General features: G+C 32.9%; 2 protein-coding genes across 7 annotated transcripts; both read left to right on the forward strand.

The window, feature by feature from the left end:
- The first annotated feature begins 1,798 nt into the window (after positions 1–1,798).
- Positions 1,799–5,214, forward strand: LOC111802681 (uncharacterized). Of its 2 annotated transcripts, XM_087126637.1 has the most exons (3): positions 1,799–2,171; positions 3,064–3,236; positions 3,399–5,214. In XM_087126637.1, the coding sequence occupies exon 3, from the start codon at positions 3,555–3,557 to the stop codon at positions 4,797–4,799; it is 1,245 nt and encodes a 414-aa protein (XP_086982763.1). In that variant the 5' UTR covers positions 1,799–2,171; positions 3,064–3,236; positions 3,399–3,554; the 3' UTR covers positions 4,800–5,214. The 2 variants fall into 2 exon arrangements, with proteins under 2 accessions (XP_086982763.1, XP_023542906.1); XM_023687138.2 differs by lacking the exon at positions 3,064–3,236.
- Positions 5,215–14,123: 8,909 nt separating this feature from the next.
- Positions 14,124–18,110, forward strand: LOC111801462 (silicon efflux transporter LSI2). 5 transcript variants are annotated; one of them, XM_023685469.2, is made up of 4 exons: positions 14,124–14,301; positions 15,641–16,961; positions 17,039–17,228; positions 17,623–18,110. In XM_023685469.2, exons 2-4 carry the CDS (start codon positions 15,765–15,767, stop codon positions 17,883–17,885), a joined length of 1,650 nt encoding a protein of 549 aa, XP_023541237.1. In that variant the 5' UTR covers positions 14,124–14,301; positions 15,641–15,764; the 3' UTR covers positions 17,886–18,110. The 5 variants fall into 5 exon arrangements, with proteins under 5 accessions (XP_023541237.1, XP_023541238.1, XP_023541239.1 ...); XM_023685470.2 differs by having other exon boundaries at positions 14,124–14,293; XM_023685471.2 differs by lacking the exon at positions 14,124–14,301 and adding an exon at positions 14,500–14,817 and having other exon boundaries at positions 15,649–16,961.
- Positions 18,111–18,538: the final 428 nt, after the last annotated feature.

The raw sequence follows: 18,538 nt of genomic DNA on the forward strand, positions 1-18,538 counted from the left end.
TTAGATATACGAATACTTTAGATACATGCACAAAAAAGAGCTTGGGTCGAGGCCCATTTGTGGCTAGGTTATAAATGAATCCACACATGCACGAACCCACCTAAAAAAATGAAGATGGGTCTCGGCCCATTTATAGCTACATTACAAATGAACTCATCGTACGCACGTTTTATATGTAGAAGGTTATATACAATTCCTTGCCGACCAAACTGATTGACCTTATCATATGCTTTAACGACTTGATATATATAAAAAGGCTAGGGCATAGGCACTAAAATTCAAATGCAAAGGGGGTGTTTATTGATATTAAAAAGTGAAACATTTTACCTCTCAAGCAACAAGGTGCTGGAGAAAATAAAAGGAAAACACCAAAAATAATAATAATAATTTAGATGAAAGTAATAAAAAAGAAGTTAAAAAGTTAGCTGTCAATCAAAAGGCAAAAATAAATAAATAAAATAAATAAATAAATAAATAAAATAAATAAAAAGTAAATGAGGCCAAGGAAGAGGTTGAGATATCATCATCAGAAAGCAATAGGATAATGGCTACGAGGGAACCATTCGTGCAAGCTTAATCTAGAGAGAGAGAAATAAAGGGGCAAAAAAGTCACTTTTTTTGACACCCAAATCCATAATCTGAAACCAAGTGGATCTGCGCACGTGCACAACTTGCGCGAGGAATAGGGATTATGCTTCTATTTCCATTAAAAAATTACTTTTATTTACTTAATAAATCACCCTTTTACTTGCTTATATTTACGTTGCTTGCCCCTCTCATTGATTCGAATTACGTCACCTCCACTACTCGTGTCATCATCACCATTATTTTTTAAATTGCTCAACATTTAAAAAATATTAAATATTTGTTAAAAATTATAGAAATATTTTATTGCATATTTTAACGGCTATAATTGTTTTGATGAGGCATCTTAAATTAGATCGGTGGAGATCTGATGGCCCACAGAATGACAGTCACATGGGTCACGTGCCGGGGTGTAGCGATTGCATAAATGAGAGCACAAGGAGCTCACGAGTATCTCACGCACCTCCTTTTGTTGTTGGAGACAGGCATTTAAAGTCCACCCTTTTGCAGTTATTTCCCTGGGGCTAATTTCGTAATTTCATCTAAGTTCAAGGGCATCTCTTCAAGGGGGCTTATTATTAACTTCTAATTTCCGAGGTGGATTTTCATAAATTAGTTAAATTTCATCGTATTAAAAAATACGCGGGTCAACAAATAATTATGCAAGAATGTGCTATAAATTATGAATATTTTGAAATAATCCAAAATTCGTGAAATTACAAATATACCCTCATTCTCGAAATGAAATTCCATTGGAATTCTAGGGAGTTTTATGGCAAAACAAAGTTGATTGGGGCTTTGGAAATAATTTTTGAAATATCTTAGATTTAAAAAAAATAAAGGTAATTTATGGAGACAGTTTACCAACAGACAGGTTAACCAGGTAACTTAAAAGTTAAAATAACTATATTTTTGTCCATACCTATGAAATGGAAGGACGATTATTTGGAAATTTACTTTCTAAAACCACAGTAAAAGTAATTTTTTTTTTTATAAATTTGTGTTTTTTTTTATAATGAAAATAATAGTAATTATGGAGTCATCATGGGCGTTGCCATTAATATTATAATTTAAGATTATGAATTTTTGAAGTGGGTCCCATTGGATTATCGGTTCTAAATGATTACTAAAAATTGCGGAAATCAGAGGATAAATGCCGGACGAGGCACCCAACTCGACTTTAGAGACAACCAGACTCCAGATTTTATATATTTTTTTATTATTTTTTATTTAGGTTATTATTTTTATTATATAAATAATTGGAAATATATAAAATGAGAAAATACGATCCCTCTCTTCCTTGGCCCCGAGTTTTTCATTTCTTAGATCAAATCCGAAAGTCGTTTATGTTTCTTTTTTTGGCTGTCAACTCTGATCTCACTGGCGAGTAATTGATTTTGCCGGGGAGTTAGCGGCGGTAGGTTGGTCAGAAAACACGGCGAACTTGTTGAAGAGTCCGGCGGTAGAGCTATCTGGATTGGCGGAAGGTGGAGATGGGAAGTATGAACAACAGCGTGGATACGGTTAATGCTGCTGCTACTGCGATCATCTCCGCTGAGGCTCGTGTTCAGCCTCCGACGCCTTCGGTAGGTGGCTTTTTTCTTTATTCTGTTGTCTGATTTTACTTTGAAACTGAGAATAGTGCGATAATTTGATTGAGGATTAAGTCTTTGATCTCGGCGTTGGTTTGCTATTTTGTGTTTGGATGGGGAAAATCTCATAAAAGTTGATGACCTGATTGATTTTCTCTGATTTGAGAAAACCGTGTTGGTTACGCTTTCCTTTATTTCTTGATTCTAAGATTTTGATTTGGGGTTCTCTGCTTCGGTTGCTGGTTTTTATTACTGTGTTGCTTTTTTTTTTTCTTTGGATGAAGATGTTGGAGGTTAAATTCCCGAAAATTTGTTGCTTAATTAGTCTGACCGCTGAAAGTTGAGGATAAGGCAACTTGAAAAGTTACTTTTAATTTGTTTCGAAACAGAAAGGAATGAGAACATGAGGTTGTTCGGTAGTTAATTACAAGCTCGAAATGCTAGTTTCTGTGCAATAAATTCCTTCAGAACATTGATTCATTCGGTGTAAGATTGTCAATATCGTGGAACTTCTATCAATTTAATTAGCGATCTTATGTACTTCACTAGATTTCTCGAGTTAGTTGTTTTTCTATAATGGATCTTGCAGCTGTATACAGTGTATCAATTAATTCGGCTCTTCTAGGCTTCAGTTTTTTCTATTAAGGTTGAGTTTGGCCTAGGCTGAGATTTCTTTTAATGTGGACAGACAAAAATTTGCATCTGTTTAAAGGAAGATTCTAAGCTCCTGAAGGTGCGGTTATTGAGCTATCATACCGCTTCTTATCTTGGAGCAATTAACCGTCAAAATCTTTAGTTTTAAGCTTAAGAATGAAGAACACTTTTCATAGACCTCAGATCATCTACCTGAATGAATGGCTCATAACTGAGACGTCTCTTTATGCAGAGCTTTTCTGGAACCAGTTTGGTTTGTTTGGTTACCAACACAACGTGAATTATTTATCAATTTGCCCCAGAAACATAAATGTTCGGTTAATTTGATTTTTGTGGCCATTGGATGGAGTGGTTTTTTTCGCTCTCTTCCTTTCATTCTTATGCTATGTTGCCTGACACGAGGAGGTGAGAAAGTAGTATACTGTTTTGTTAACACTCAACCGTTGATGAATATGAGCTTATACTAGTAAGGTCTATAACAGCCGAAGATCTTAGATTTCTCAACAATTGTTCTTAGTACTGCTCTGTTGGTCTTTTGATTTATGTTCTTTTGTTATCTGAGTACAGAAACGAAGATGGGGTAGCTGCTGGAGTCTGTACTGGTGTTTTGGAATCGGTTCACAGAAAAACAGTAAGCGTATTAGTAATGCTGTACTTGTTCCGGAACCTGTGGTACCAGGAGCTGTTGCTGCTGCTGTTGAACACCGACCACCTTCAACCACAATGGTATTACCTTTCATTGCCCCTCCGTCTTCTCCTGCATCTTTCCTCCAGTCCGAACCTCCATCACATAGTCAATCTCCCGCTGGATTACTCTCTTTAACTGCCCTTTCAGTCAATAGCTACTCCCCAAATGGACCTGCATCCATTTTTGCAATAGGCCCTTATACATATGAGACCCAGTTGGTCTCGCCTCCAGTTTTTTCTGCCTTCACCACTGAACCATCAACTGCTCCTTATACTCCTCCTCCTGAGTCTGTGCAATTGACCACACCCTCCTCTCCTGAAGTGCCATTTGCTAAATTGCTGACATCTTCTCTAAGCCATACTAATAGAAGTTTTGGGACTAACCACAAGTTTGCACTATCCCATTGTGATTTCCAGCCTTATCAACCCTATCCAGGTAGCCCCGGTGCCTATCTTATATCACCTGGATCAGTAATTTCAAACTCTGGTACATCTTCTCCTTTCCCTGATAAGCACCCCATTCTTGAGTTTCGCATGGCTGATGCTCCCAAGCTGTTGGGTCTTGAACATTTTACAACTCGCAAATGGATCTCGAGAATGGGTTCTGGATCTTTAACGCCGGATGGTACTGGTTTAGGTTCTAGGTTAGGTTCGGGAACTTTGACCCCTGATGGTATGGGATGTTCGAGATTAGGATCTGGATCTGTGACCCCAAATGGCATGAGACAAGATTCAAGATTGGGCTCTGGAACCTTGACGCCTGACGGTTTGGGGCATGCCTTGCAAGATGGTCTATTGTTGGACAACCAAATATCTGAGGTGGCTTCCCTTGCCAACTCAGGAAGTGGATGTCCAAATGATGTGACAAATCATAGGGTGTCATTTGAGTTAACAGGCGAAGATGTTGCACGTTGTCTTGCAATTAAGTCAATGACATCCATTAGAACCGAATCAGAGTCGTCTCCAAAGTGCCATCAAAATGAAAACAAAGAATCATCATCAAGAGAAGCTGAAACTTATGAGTTCTTTGACATCAAGACGACTTCTTCCACAGCACCTGAAAAAGCTGCAGGAGAGGACAATCGATGCTACCAAAATCAACGAGCTGTAACTCTCGGTTCGTTCAAAGAGTTCAACTTCGACCGAACAAAAGGAGAAATGCAGAATACAGCCTCGGTTGGTGCAGAGTGGTGGGCGAACGAAAAGGTGGGTGTGAAGGAAGCCAGTAGTCCAGGCAACAACTGGACTTTCTTCCCAATCTTGCAATCTGGGGTCAGCTGAGTTAAGATCTTTTGAATGTACATTTGAATGTAATCTTCCTTTGGAAATTGAAGTTTTAGGAAAAGAATGTTTTCCAATAGACAGCAGAAAGAAGAGGTAGTGTTATTAGGGATAACTAATGTGGGTACTGAAGGAGCATTCTTTATCATAGGGCAACAAGTAGATGATTCATAGAAGCCTTTTATTCTTTGTTGTCTTGTAAAATAATATGAAATTTCATTCTTCCCCAACAATGAAACTTCCCTTCTTCAAAACTCTCTGGTGATTCTTAGCTTATTCCTCTGCAACTAAGTGTAAAAACTTCATTTCTCTTTTGATTCCAATATGGATATTTTGGTTTATTATGTATCTTAATTTTAGAGTTCCAACTCAATTTAATGCAAGTGATTATTTAATTTCTAAACTTTAGTATTTAGTCTAAACACCATAGAATTGCAGATTCTCCTACTAATCTCTAGACCACGACATCCTCGAATCAATTTGGATCAACCCTAAAGTCTTTAGGTTATAGATATATATTGTTTAACTCAGACAAGATAGAATATTTAATCTTACTTTACAATTTTATGAAATTGTAAAGGACCGAGCTTTCTTATCTACCAAACATGTAGACCATAAATTCGTTAATCTCAAAACTAAGCTTTACGTAGGCATTCAATTATCCGACCCTAACTAGAAATGTGAAATTATTGGTAGGTCGGCCCAAAATGGATCAGGTCAATTGGGTATCAATTGGGTAGACCAGTTTTGGCACCAAACCAACTCCCATTCTTTAAAACTTATAAAATTCCATGTTTTAAAACCTACCATTTCCCTTTGCTTCATTTATTTCTTTAAACATATATTTTTAAATAATAAGCGAAAACTAATATTAAATGACAAATAATAATATATTTATTTCATGATTATCATTGAAAAACAAATAATAATAGTTTAATCTAAAGTTTTCAATCACATAATTTCCAAATTGACGCATATTTGTATCCATAGTATAAAATTCAAATAATGAGATGATAACATAATTGGAAAAGAAATAAAACACCGTCACATTTTTTCCAAGATCTTCAAAAAAAAAAAAAAAAAACACTTAAAACATTAAATCAACAACTTTGAAAAAATTTCAAGGCCTTCAAAGTCTTTTTATCCAATAAAATTAGAATAAAAAAATGAAAAACAAAATTATTAATATTTCAATTCTTCAAATTCTTTTCAACAGTCCAATAGTGAGAAAAACTATTTTTTTTTTTTTTTTTTGGCATTATTTCAAAAGAGAATCCATAGTTATTTAATATTTTGTAGTGAAAATAGACTAATATGTCTTTCAAACCATTTTCATTTTCTTTCTCACTAACCTATATCATAAGAACATCTCTAGCCATAGTAAATAGAGGGGCGAGAGCGAGAGATCGATGGAGGCTCACGGTTAGGCTCAATGTCGATTGATTTTGACTAATTTTAACAATATTTCAAATTCTATGTTCACCCCTATTCATTTCTAGGTCTTTGAAATCTTGTTCATTAACACCATTTGTAAAGCTTTTCTCTAACTCGTTCTTTCTTCCATACTGATACATAAAGCTTGATAGAGGTCCTCCATTAATTCATATGTGTAGATCACTCCAGTGGTTGCTCGGGCCAAGTGAAGTCAAAGTGTTAGTTGGTTGTTGTTTTATTAAGCTAATTAAGAACCAAACAGGTTTAAATTGTTACAAATTTTAAAGTATAAAGACTAAATTATTACAAACTACTAAATTAAACACTTCTTTCGAACTGTCTCCATCAAAACACAATCGCAAGAAGACTTGGTTACGAAGTTTATGGCCATGATAAACAATAACTTTCTCTAGAAAAACAAACAGTGTTGGGATGGAGACAGCCCCAAAGTAAGTTCATAAGTATGAAAATGAGAGAGTCAAATTTGGCCCATGGCCTAAAATACAAACACAATTTCAAAGCTTTGAAGGCTCCATCTTAACCATAACTGCCAAGAGAATTCCTTGTGAAGGAACAAAAATCAATAGCTCTTGGAAAAGAAAAACATGAGGTTAATGTGAAACTGTGGAAAATTGAGCTCAAAAAGGGGCCCTCTGTGAGGAATATAGGTCAATTGTGACCTCTGGCTGTTGCAGCCACACCCAGTGTGGGCCTTTTCTTCATTTAATTTTTCCTGTCCTGTGCCTAACATAGCTTCCCCAACACATGGATGGGAACCATCTTTGTAGCTCCAAAGTTTGACGCTACTTCTGTTGTAACGTTTCATTTCGAAATCACCACGAAAGAGACGGTTTGAATAAATGACATTCGTTTCTCGAAATAAGTTGTAAGAGTCCAAGCCTACTATTGGGTAGAGGTTGTTCCCCTCTCAACATCTCAAAATCTCAAAATCTACCTTCTTTGGTGTCCAGCGTTCTCACTGGCATATCGCTCGATGCCTAACTATGATATCATTTGTAACTGTCCAAGCTTATAAGTCCACTGCTAACAAATATTATCCGACTCGATCCGTTGGGAATCGTAGCTGTAACTACCCAGATCCACTACTACCAGATACTGTCCTCTTTGAGCTTTCCCTTTCCGACTTTAAAACGTGTCTGCTAGGGGAAGGTTTCCACACCCTTATAAATGGTGGTTTGTTCTCCTCTCCAACCAACGTGAGACATCATAATCCCACCCTCCTTTGGGGCCCAGCGTTCTTGCGGGCACTCTTTCCTTCCTCCAATCGATGTGGGACCGCCCCCAAATCTACCCCTTTTGAGGCCCAGCGTCCTTACTGGCACACCGCCTCGTGTCTACCCCCCTTCGGGGAACAGCGAGAAAGCTGACACATCGTCCGGTGTCAGGCTCTTATCTATTGTGATGTCCCACATTAGTTGTGGAGGAGAACAAATCACCATTTATAAAGATATGGAAACTTTCCCCTAGCAGACGCGTTTTAAAATCTTGAGGGGAAGCCCGAAAGGGAAAGCCTAAAGAGTACAATATCTGCTAGCGGTGGATCTAGGTCGTTACAGTAGCCAATCTCACGATTTTAAAACGCGTCTATTACAAAGAGGTTTCTACACCCTTATAAGAAATGTTTCGTTCTTATCTCCAACCCACGTGTGATCTCACATGAACTATCCTAAATTTTTGCTTATTCGGATGGTCTATTAAATTCATACACTAAACTAAAAAATAAGAAGCTAAAGGGAAGATTAAAAAAAATTATTTTGAAAGAACTAGTTCAAAGTTGGATTGAATTCAATTTTTTTAGGTGAGTCAATCTATGACGTGAAGATTTGAATCTCTAATAACATATATTTTAATAATTTGAGTTATGAAATGGCAAATTTATTATTAATTTAAAAAGTAATAATCCCATTTTTATTTTATTTTTAGGATATGTATATATTTTATTAACTTCATATATGGATAATAACAATTTTTTAGTTGGAAACTATAATACCGTACGATCTTTAACTATAATAAAATACTAGAACAAGCAAAAAAAAGAATGGTCGTTCAACAACATTGATATGGGTTGTTGGAACTAAAATTGGATATTATTAAACAACACAAATTAAAATTTATAAAATTAATTATTGCATTTATTTAAATTTCAATAAAATTATTGTTGTTGTTGATTATATATCATCACCCCAACTACTTTCAAAATCTATAAATTCTTCTATCAATCAAATAAATACTATGGATTTTAATTAAAATTATTTATAAATAAAATTTACTTAAAAATTGGATTAGTTTATTAAAAACACGAAAATACAAAATTATTATCGAAAAATCTCGATAATATATATGTTAGGCGTAACATTGGACCCTAAGGATGAACACAAAAACGAGAAAAATCAAGATTCAAATAAGATTAAAAAGCTCAACAACTCACCGAACGTGAAAGGACATTTGGGTTGAATTTTAAGCTAACAAATCAACCTTGTCTCGAGTCCTCTGTTATCTCAACCCTAACAATGGTATGATATTGTCCACTTTTAACATAAGCTCTCATGGCTTTGCTTTGAGCTTCTCCAAACGACTTCATACCAATGAAAATAATATTTCTTGATTATAAACTCATGACCATTCCTTAAATTAGTCGATGTGGGATTTTCATCCAATATGAAGGTCATTCGAATATCTCGATATACATAACTTTTGCGACATTATTTAAAATAATTTATATTAAAAATATTTGATGAAAAGTAGTCCATCAAAAAGCATACCAAACATAGCTTTACACGTGCGAACACATTCTTATGCTAGCTGAACAAGTGAAGAATATGCCATCTAAATGCCATAATTGACCCCTACCAACAACCCTTTTATATCACTCCATACTTCTCCCCCACCATTTTTATATATCTTACAAATTAAAAGATAAATTTTAATATTCCAATTTCATCTCAATAAATAATATTAAAAATTAAGGACGGAAAGGCATCTAATTAAAATTTAAAAGTATTTAACCTTAACCATTATTGCTTGTTTTTATTTTTTTTAATGATCTTTTAAAAAAAATATATTTTCTAAGTTCTTAGTGCGTAATGCCTTACCCATCAATAGCTATGTTTTAAAGGAAAAAAATTATTTTATTTAAATTAAAATATCATTAAAATTTTAATAATAACTTAAAACTAAATTTTGTAATTAATTTCAAATTAATTGACGAATAGTTTTAAAATATATTTAAGACTAAAATATTGTTTTAATTTGCAAGTCTCTTCCGTACATATGGGAAAAGGTTAAGGGAAAAAGGTGGTTTTATTATTATATTTTCAAATCTATTATGGATTGTTCTTATATTTATGTGATTTATTATTAAATAAAAAAAAAATAGAGAGTGGCTACCTATTTTATCTATCAATAAATTGTATCGGTTTAGTGGCGAGCCAATTCAAATCAATTGAGATGTCGATGAGGTAAGAAAGCCTCCTCGTCCTTATCCTTGACTCCTATTTCAATTTTCGCTCCGGTAAATTCTCTATTTATTTTCACTCGAGTCAGGGATCCAAGAATAAATTTTTTCTCAATTATATATAATATATAGAGAAAAATCTCTCCTTACTCTCTCACATTCAGTTTAAATAGAGAATGTCTCATTAATATAGATATCCGTGAGGTCCTAATCTTACAAGTTAAACAAACATCTCTAGTCAAGTCGGTCAAAGTCAAATAATTTTCGGTAGAAACTCAATTCACCCAAATTTAGAGTGTGTGACAAACTCACGCGTGTATGCAGTTCTTGTTTTCCACCCACTTATTTTTCTCAATTGTTAATTTGATTACATTCTCTTTATCCAAGATTTTGCATCAATAATCAATAATTAGTGCACAAAAAAGTGATTTTTTTTTTTTAAATGATTACTACTTGCTGCATTTATTAATTAATTATTAGATGTTCTAGTTTTTTTTTTAGCAAACTAAAATATGTAGATTAAATCATAATTTTTAAAATATCACATGCAAATTTAAAATTAATTATATTGTACCTTCTATAATTTAATCTTTTATTTATCAACGACCCTTTTAACAAATTAAAGCTCTCTTAGTGCACGTTGACCTGTCACTCACTAAAATAAAAAAAGAGAAAAAAAACTACAATTTTTTAATGTTATTACCACTTGTTTATTTGTTAATAAATTATTATATTTCTAAGTCTCATAGTGCATTATGATATGTAAATCTTTAAAACTAGGGTTTTTATTTAAATTATAGAGAAAATTACTATTTATTTTGTTTACCAATAAATTGGTTGTGTTGGCACGTGGTAATTAAGATATACAAGAAAACATTTTATATTTGTAAGTTCCTAATGCATATTGACGTGTGAATCACTCAAATATGAAAAGTAAAATTAAAAAAAATAAATTATCTATTATCTATTTTATTTTATTAATTAATTCTTTAAATATATATTTGAAAGTGGGTTAAGATTTAACGTTATTTTTAAAATATAAAAAAATAATTAGATTTAGATTCGAATTTGACAGTTAAGTTGCATTATAGTTTTATTTGAATGTGGTATCAGTTTGTTCATATATTATGCTCTTACTAAAATGCAATACTAATTTTGTTATTAAATGATTTTAGAGTCGTTGCAAACATTAAGTGGGGGACGGAATTTTTTTTAATGTATTTTTTAAATCTCATAGCAAAACCACATTTATTTTAAAAGGAAAAAAGAAAAAGAAAACTGAATAGTTTGGAGTACTTTTATTTTATTTTTGTATTATTGTTATTATTATTCTGATAAAGTATTTATACAAAAATTGGTTTAAACTATATAAAATGCACTACTTTAATTAATTTTTTAAAGATATTGGTTTTTTAAAGATCTTTTTAAAATATATATATATATATATATAAATGCATTATTGACATCACGTAAAGGAACTGACTTTTTTCGATTTCTCATTAGTTAAAATAAATTAGTATTAAGTTATAATTAAACACTATAAAGTATGCAACTTTTAGATATTGTATATTATTATTATTAAAAAAAAAACATTTTGATATATATATATTTTAAAAGCGTATATTGTGCTTGTTATGCAATCGGGCGTCGACGGCTAACTCAAATGCTCTTGAACCCCACAAAATAATCGCCTTATTACACGATTCACTAATTCTGTCTGAGGTGGGGTACCTATTATTCGTCGACGGTCTAGGATGTTGCTTAGTTACGAAGGAAATTTTTTCTTCATCTTAAGAGTTTAATTTTGTTAGATATATTGAGCGCCCAAGAATGTACATCTTCGTCATCTTTAATGTTTTAGGAAAGCAATAAATTTAAAATTTTTAATGAATAAATTATAATTTTAATTCATTCCGAATACAAATATTTATTTTACAAATTAGCTTTAGTTATAAATGAATAAAAAATAAAATTATTTCTCAAATTTATAATTATATTTATTTTACCAATTAGGTTTAGTTATAAATGAATAAAAAATAAAATTATTTTCCAAATTTATAGTTGTATTTATTTTACAAATTAGCTTTAGTTATAAATGAATAAAAAATAAAATTATTTCCTAATTTATGATTGTATTTAGCTATAAATGAATAAAAAATAAAATTATTTCCCAAATTTATAATTATCTCTAAAAGGGAATGGATTACATCGAGTGAGTGGATTAAGTTAGGGCAAATTCTTGAAAAAAAAAAAAATAGTGGTAATAATAGAGATTAAAAAATAAAAGTTATAGATACGTAGTTTAAGGATAAGATACGATAAGTATCCGTACCATAGTAATTTAACATTATTGTGTGGTGTATAAGTCGAGTTGAATTAAAATATTAAAATTAAAGATGAATTTTGTTTTAAAGTTATATTTGTTGGTAAGTCAAATTATTGTTGAGATGGTGGTGGGTGCCAGTTTAGCTGCATGTTTGACATAGAAGATTGAACCAATTAATTTGGTTGACTATATGCTATGGGTGTGCATTTTTTGGTTTGATTTTCAACCTTCAATTAAATGTGGACTATCATGTGTCCTCTTTTAATTTGTCACATTATTTTCATTAAAACCAAACTTTACAAATATTTTTGGATCCATCCTTTTTTATATTTTATTTTTCATTAAATTATCATGATAGAAAAACAAATCCAAATTGTAATCTTCTTTCATTTTATAACTTATTTATATTAATAATATATTTAATAATATATATTCAATCAAAATATAACTACTTATTAGTTAAGTATATTTTTGGGTCTTTTAAGGTATGAAACTGATTCTTGACTATAAAATTAAAAATCATTACTAAAAAAAGTTTAAATCTCAGTTTTTTAATTTCTATTTTTTTTTATCATATACTTAAAAAAAAAAAAAAATTATATACTTTTTTATTTATTTTATTTCATGAATTTTAAAATATTTATTTTAGTTTCAAGAAGAAGAAAAAACCCTTTTAATAATTTGTTTGAAAAAAATAAAATATGATTTTTAAAATTTCAGGGATAATTATAATTTACTCGAACATAACTCATGAATCTCCATATTTTAAATAGTTTTTGACAAAAATAATAATAAAATAATTCTAAAACACTTTTTATTTTTTATTTTTATTTTTTCATATTGTCATTATTGATAACTTTTATAGAAACAAGTTCGACCACTTCTTGAGATTGAAAAGTTATCATATAATTTTAAGGATGAACGTACTCATTACCATGTGTTTTAAGAAAAATTTTCAATATATTTTAAAGGAATTTATAAGATTAATTAAATTAATGTCATAATTTATATATAGATAGAATTTTAAGGATAACTATAGAATAAATCATAATTTAAATTTGAGATTTGTTTCTTTTCTTTTCTTTTCTTTTTTTTTAAATAAGGGATATAATAACAAAAATAGAAAAATAAAAATAAAAATAATTAAAACAAATTGGCAAAATGGGGAGGGAGTCATTTCCCAGTATATATTTATGGTTTATGATAATTTTGACTAAGACTTTCACACTAATTCTTCCTTAATTATTTTCTCTAAATTTTTTTTTTTGTTATTTTTAAAATACCCTTTATCAACTTAAATGTAATTCAATTAATAAGGTATGTACTTTCGATTAAGAGGTCAAAAATCTATATATATATATATATATATATATAAAAGAAAATCTAAATGAGAAGGATATATATATATATAAAAGGTAAAATAAAAATTTATCTTGACATTTCAACAGCCGCGCATTTAGTAAAGATTTTACGTGTAGTACATAAACTCATGCAACTTTAACATTTATTGGGTTTGTATTGAATTTGGAAATGATTGCTTTTAAGTTTTATTATTAAATGCTATCAAAATTATCATATATTTTTATTTATGAATTTTAAATTAATTTTACTCGGTTGGTAAGTTTTAAAATATTATATTATTGAATTTTATTTCTATTATATTGGAAAATTTTATACATTTATCTAAAAGTTTTTAAACATCATATATATATATATATTTATGATTTATCATAATTTCTTATCCATTAAATTAATTAGCAAGAAAACATGGACTAAATTAAAATAAACTCCAAATTATACTAAATTTTGGGATAAAAAGATTAATTTTCTCAAAATCCATGGATAAGGACAAATAATTTGTGCGACTTTTCAAAAAAGGAGGGAAAAATACATTAAAAAAAGAAAAAGAAAAAAAAAGCGATAAGATTAATTACGTCACTCACAAAAATACAAAAAACACTCATCCACCAAGCTGTCCCATGAGAGCCACGACCGACCTTCCTCCGCGGCTCCACCGGTTGCCGCTGCCACTTGGCTTGTCAACCTTGGGTTACCGTTTGCAGGTGCACCTGTTGACTTGGTCCAGGCTAGGGCCCCGGACCTTCAAAAGGGGCCCCCACTTTTATTGGAACTTAGGACTCATGAAAGAAAGATCGGGATCCCTAGAACGACGGAGGAATAGAGATCGACGGTTCCTCCGGCGATCGATGGTGGAGCCCGCGGCGGACAGTGATAAAATGGACACAATGAGATTGAAAGGTCAAATGGTAAACTGTTTAGGGATGATTGTTAAATCTCAGGGTTAAATTTGTTCAATTATTATTGAATCTTATCTCAGTTTGAACATTGGTTTGAACTAATTGCATGTTCTTCGCAATTAATGGTCAATGAAGAAATGAATGGTTAATATGCTAAACACATCGATCAAATGAAACAGTAATGCTTTGTTTTTCTTTTTCTTTTTTCTTTTTTGGATGAAAATCGATAATAGGAGTTAGGTTAATAATGGATTTGGGAATCCTATTCCCAGATAACTTGAACAGGAGCCATGAATTCGCTGACTGACGAAAATACCTGTCTCTACGTAGACATTGTTTTATTTAAAGCTGAGAGTTCACCATGTGGCCATGAAACTTTTGTGTGAAGTCCAGCCTTTTTCTTTCCTCTGAATTCTTGTGAGAACCTTCATTATATCCACTTTTTATTAGATTCCCCTTCGTTTTCGAACAGAAAGCAAGACTCTGAGATCTCTTCTTTTGGATCCAGATGCTTACAAAATTTTCGTAAGTTTTTTCAACTTTCTGATGATATGCTTTCATTGGTAGTTCATCAATTTCAGTCCATTTTTACGCCCTTTCCTCTTATGATGTAGGGCCCTTGTTAATCTTTTGTCTTTTAAACTTTAATTTGTTAACTTCCCAATGTGGGGCGTATTGTATTGGTTGGATTGGAAGCCATGAGAGCTTAGAGCTGCCATGGGAGATTGGAGCTGCCTTTTCCTGAACTATTTGAACTTTTCTTAATTCATTCTAATTTGGTTCAAATCCCACCTCCGATTCTTGCTGGCCAATGAATTTTGTACTTCCGCTATCTTTCATGGAGGATTTGGATTTTGAATATCATGGCAATTACTAGAAAATAATGTCACCACCCTAATGATCCAGTTGGTAATCTAGTTTAGAAGAGGATGAAAAAGCAGAGTTTCAAGTACTGTTTGATCCCATATTGTTTTCTATATAATTGAGTGACTCCTAATTCTAAAAGTGTTAGCCATTAGACTAATATTCATTCTTAATATATTGCCTGAACTTTATGTAAATTAACGTTACATGGCAAGTGGACTTCTTATTTTCGAAGTTAAAATATAGAAGAAATGTGTACAAGTTGGTTCGATCACCATTTATCTCTTAAGAGTTAGCTTTTGGAAAGTTAGATATTTTGTGTATAAATTCTTGCCTGATGGTTTGTGTTCTGAAATTTTGTCACTGTTTAAAGCTACAATAGCAGGTTCCTTGTGCCACTTTTCTTTATTCCTCTATCCTTGCGTTCTTTCAATTGGGTTAGAGTTTTGTTAAGTAAATCATGTAAACTAAATTTTCTTCTCAGGTTTACAGGGATTTTATGAGAAGTTGAATCAAGACACCGAGCTACGCTGGTGCTTAGAAGATATCCGGTGTAATTTCCAGTCAATCAGGTTCGAGGCTCACTCAAGTCGAATCTGGTTGCAAAAATGGCCATGGATCATACTGTGAAAGTTATCCTGGGCTCAATTGCCTTTGGAATCTTCTGGTTATTAGCTGTTTTTCCTGCTATCCCATTTCTACCAATTGGGAGAACGGCAGGATCTCTGCTAGGGGCAATGCTAATGGTCCTATTTCGAGTACTAACTCCAGATCAAGCGTATGCTGCCATTGATCTCCCCATACTTGGTCTTCTGTTTGGGACAATGGTAGTCAGTGTTTATCTTGAAAGAGCTGATATGTTCAAGTACTTAGGTAAGGTGCTGTCGTGGAAGAGTAAAGGAGCCAAGGATTTAATATGTCGAGTGTGTCTCATTTCTGCAATTTCTAGTGCTCTTTTCACCAATGACACCTCTTGCGTGGTTCTGACTGAATTTGTGTTAAAAATTGCAAAGCAACATAATCTTCCACCTCGTCCCTTCCTTCTTGCTCTTGCGTCGAGTGCTAATATTGGATCTTCAGCAACACCTATTGGCAACCCCCAAAACTTGGTCATAGCTGTTCAGAGTGGAATTCCTTTTGGGCAATTTGTGATTGGAATACTCCCAGCTATGCTTGTTGGTATTGTTGTAAATGCTTTAATTATTCTTATCTCATATTGGAAACTGTTATCTATCCAAAAGGATGAAGAAGATGTTCCCCCAGAAATTGTTGCAGATGAAGATGTGAATTCTCATAGGTTTTCACCAGCCAGATTGTCACACTCACAAATTCCATCCCTCAACTCTCAGGAATGGGATTCTCGGTTGGATTCGATGTACGCACAGAGTCCTCCCAACTCAAATGCGAATGTTGAAACTCTTAGAACTTCTGTAAGTTCGAAAGATAATGAAATTCACTGGTCTCACGGTGCCGTGACGGAGGCGGTGGCAAGAATATCTGATGCATCAAAAGAGTGTGTGCCTAATGCATCTCCTCCTCCTCAGAAAAGGGAAGAAGGTTTTTCTTCCAAGAGCTTCAACTCCATGGATAAGCAGAAAGAACCATTACCTTTGCAGGTCTCGGAAGGAAAGCAACATTGGAGCACGAAATGGAGGAGGATGGCATGGAAATGTTGTGTTTATCTTGTGACTATAGGAATGCTGGTTGCTTTATTGATGGGCTTGAATATGTCGTGGACTGCAGTGACTGCTGCACTCGCTCTTGTGGTTCTTGATTTCAAGGATGCTCAGCCATGCCTAGAAAAGGTTTGAACCATTACTTCTTTGTCCATCTTTGTTTGGTAAATAGATGATTTCTCAATGGAGTTTTTGTATTTCTACAGGTTTCCTATTCACTTTTAGTCTTTTTTTGTGGGATGTTTATCACGGTTGATGGTTTTAACAAGACTGGATTACCAAATGCTTTTTGGAATTTCATGGAGCCGCACGCACAGATTGATCGTGTCTCTGGGACCGTAGTTCTTGCTCTTGTCATACTATACCTCTCGAACCTGGCTTCGAACGTTCCTACAGGTATTTAAATACTTATTCTCCCATTTTTCATTGCTTTCCAGAATTTCAATTCTATTGTCTAGTTATATCTCGTAATCAAAGAAACCCTGATCCTCATTTGGAGGATTTTTGGTGTTTGGTTATATGAAATGCTCAAAATAGTATGTTAAGATAGATCTTGAATGAGAAGTGATGACCATATCATTTTTTCTTGATTAGCAAACGTTATGTTATTCACGAGTTTGATTGAGCTGGTTAGTCGTCGTGAAAATCTCGTTATTCGCAAAGATTTTTCTCGTCTGTTAGCGTTTGTTAGCGTTAGGCAGCATCTCTGTTATTCACAAAGATTATGTTCCCTCAAGAAAAATCTCTGAGGATGCCATCTAATAATGCCTTTTCATGATGCTGTTGTTAGTTCTTCTGCTTGGAGCACGGGTTGCCGCATCAGCTGCTGCAATATCCCCAGCTCAAGAAAAACGGGCATGGCTGCTTTTAGCTTGGATCAGTACTGTAGCTGGAAACCTCTCATTGTTAGGCTCAGCTGCCAACTTGATTGTGTGCGAACAGGCTCGTCGCACTCCACAGCTAAGCTACAATTTATCCTTCTGGAATCATCTTAAATTTGGACTTCCCTCGACTCTAATTATCACAGGCATTGGTTTAGTTCTCATCAAATGATGTTCTTCTCTGTTCTTCCTTGCTTTCCTTTATTGTTCTTTTTTTTTCTTATATAATAAAGTTTTTGTGATGAAGGGTAGAATAGTTAGATCTCGTTTGAAGTTAATATAGAATATGTTTCCTTCAAAATAGTTTGTACAAATTCAAATAATGAAACAAATGTTCGAAATATGGTTGAGTGGGAAATGAATATGAAGTGATAAATAAATAGCCTTTTTTGTTCAATGCTTCCTGAACATGGTCCGAGTTATGGTAGCGCGTAACTAATACGTCAAAAGCACTACTATTAGAGATCATAGTTCACAAGCAAAATAGTTAAACGGTAACAGTTCGAGCCCTGTCCGCTTTGACCAAGTTTCTATATCCTTGTAAGGAATGCACAGGAGGTGAAATTAAAAAACTGGTCATGCATGCACTGCAATATGCCTTATGGAGTAAACATATAAAGAAACGATGATTAAATAGAAATTAACGTAATTGGAAAATTAGGATCTCGTTTCCTTTCAATGAGACTAGTCCCGTACGAAAGATTATTTCTCGACCATAAATGATGTTCGTAAAAAGACAAGCATTTTCATTGGAGGATTTTCTTCCTCAAATAACAAAAAGAATCATATCCTTACATGGCCATTTCTTACTTTAAGAATATGCTT

Source organism: Cucurbita pepo, chromosome 9 (assembly GCF_057944985.1).
Source record: "Cucurbita pepo subsp. pepo isolate OVF chromosome 9, ASM5794498v1, whole genome shotgun sequence".
Classification (NCBI taxonomy): Eukaryota; Viridiplantae; Streptophyta; class Magnoliopsida; order Cucurbitales; family Cucurbitaceae; genus Cucurbita; species Cucurbita pepo.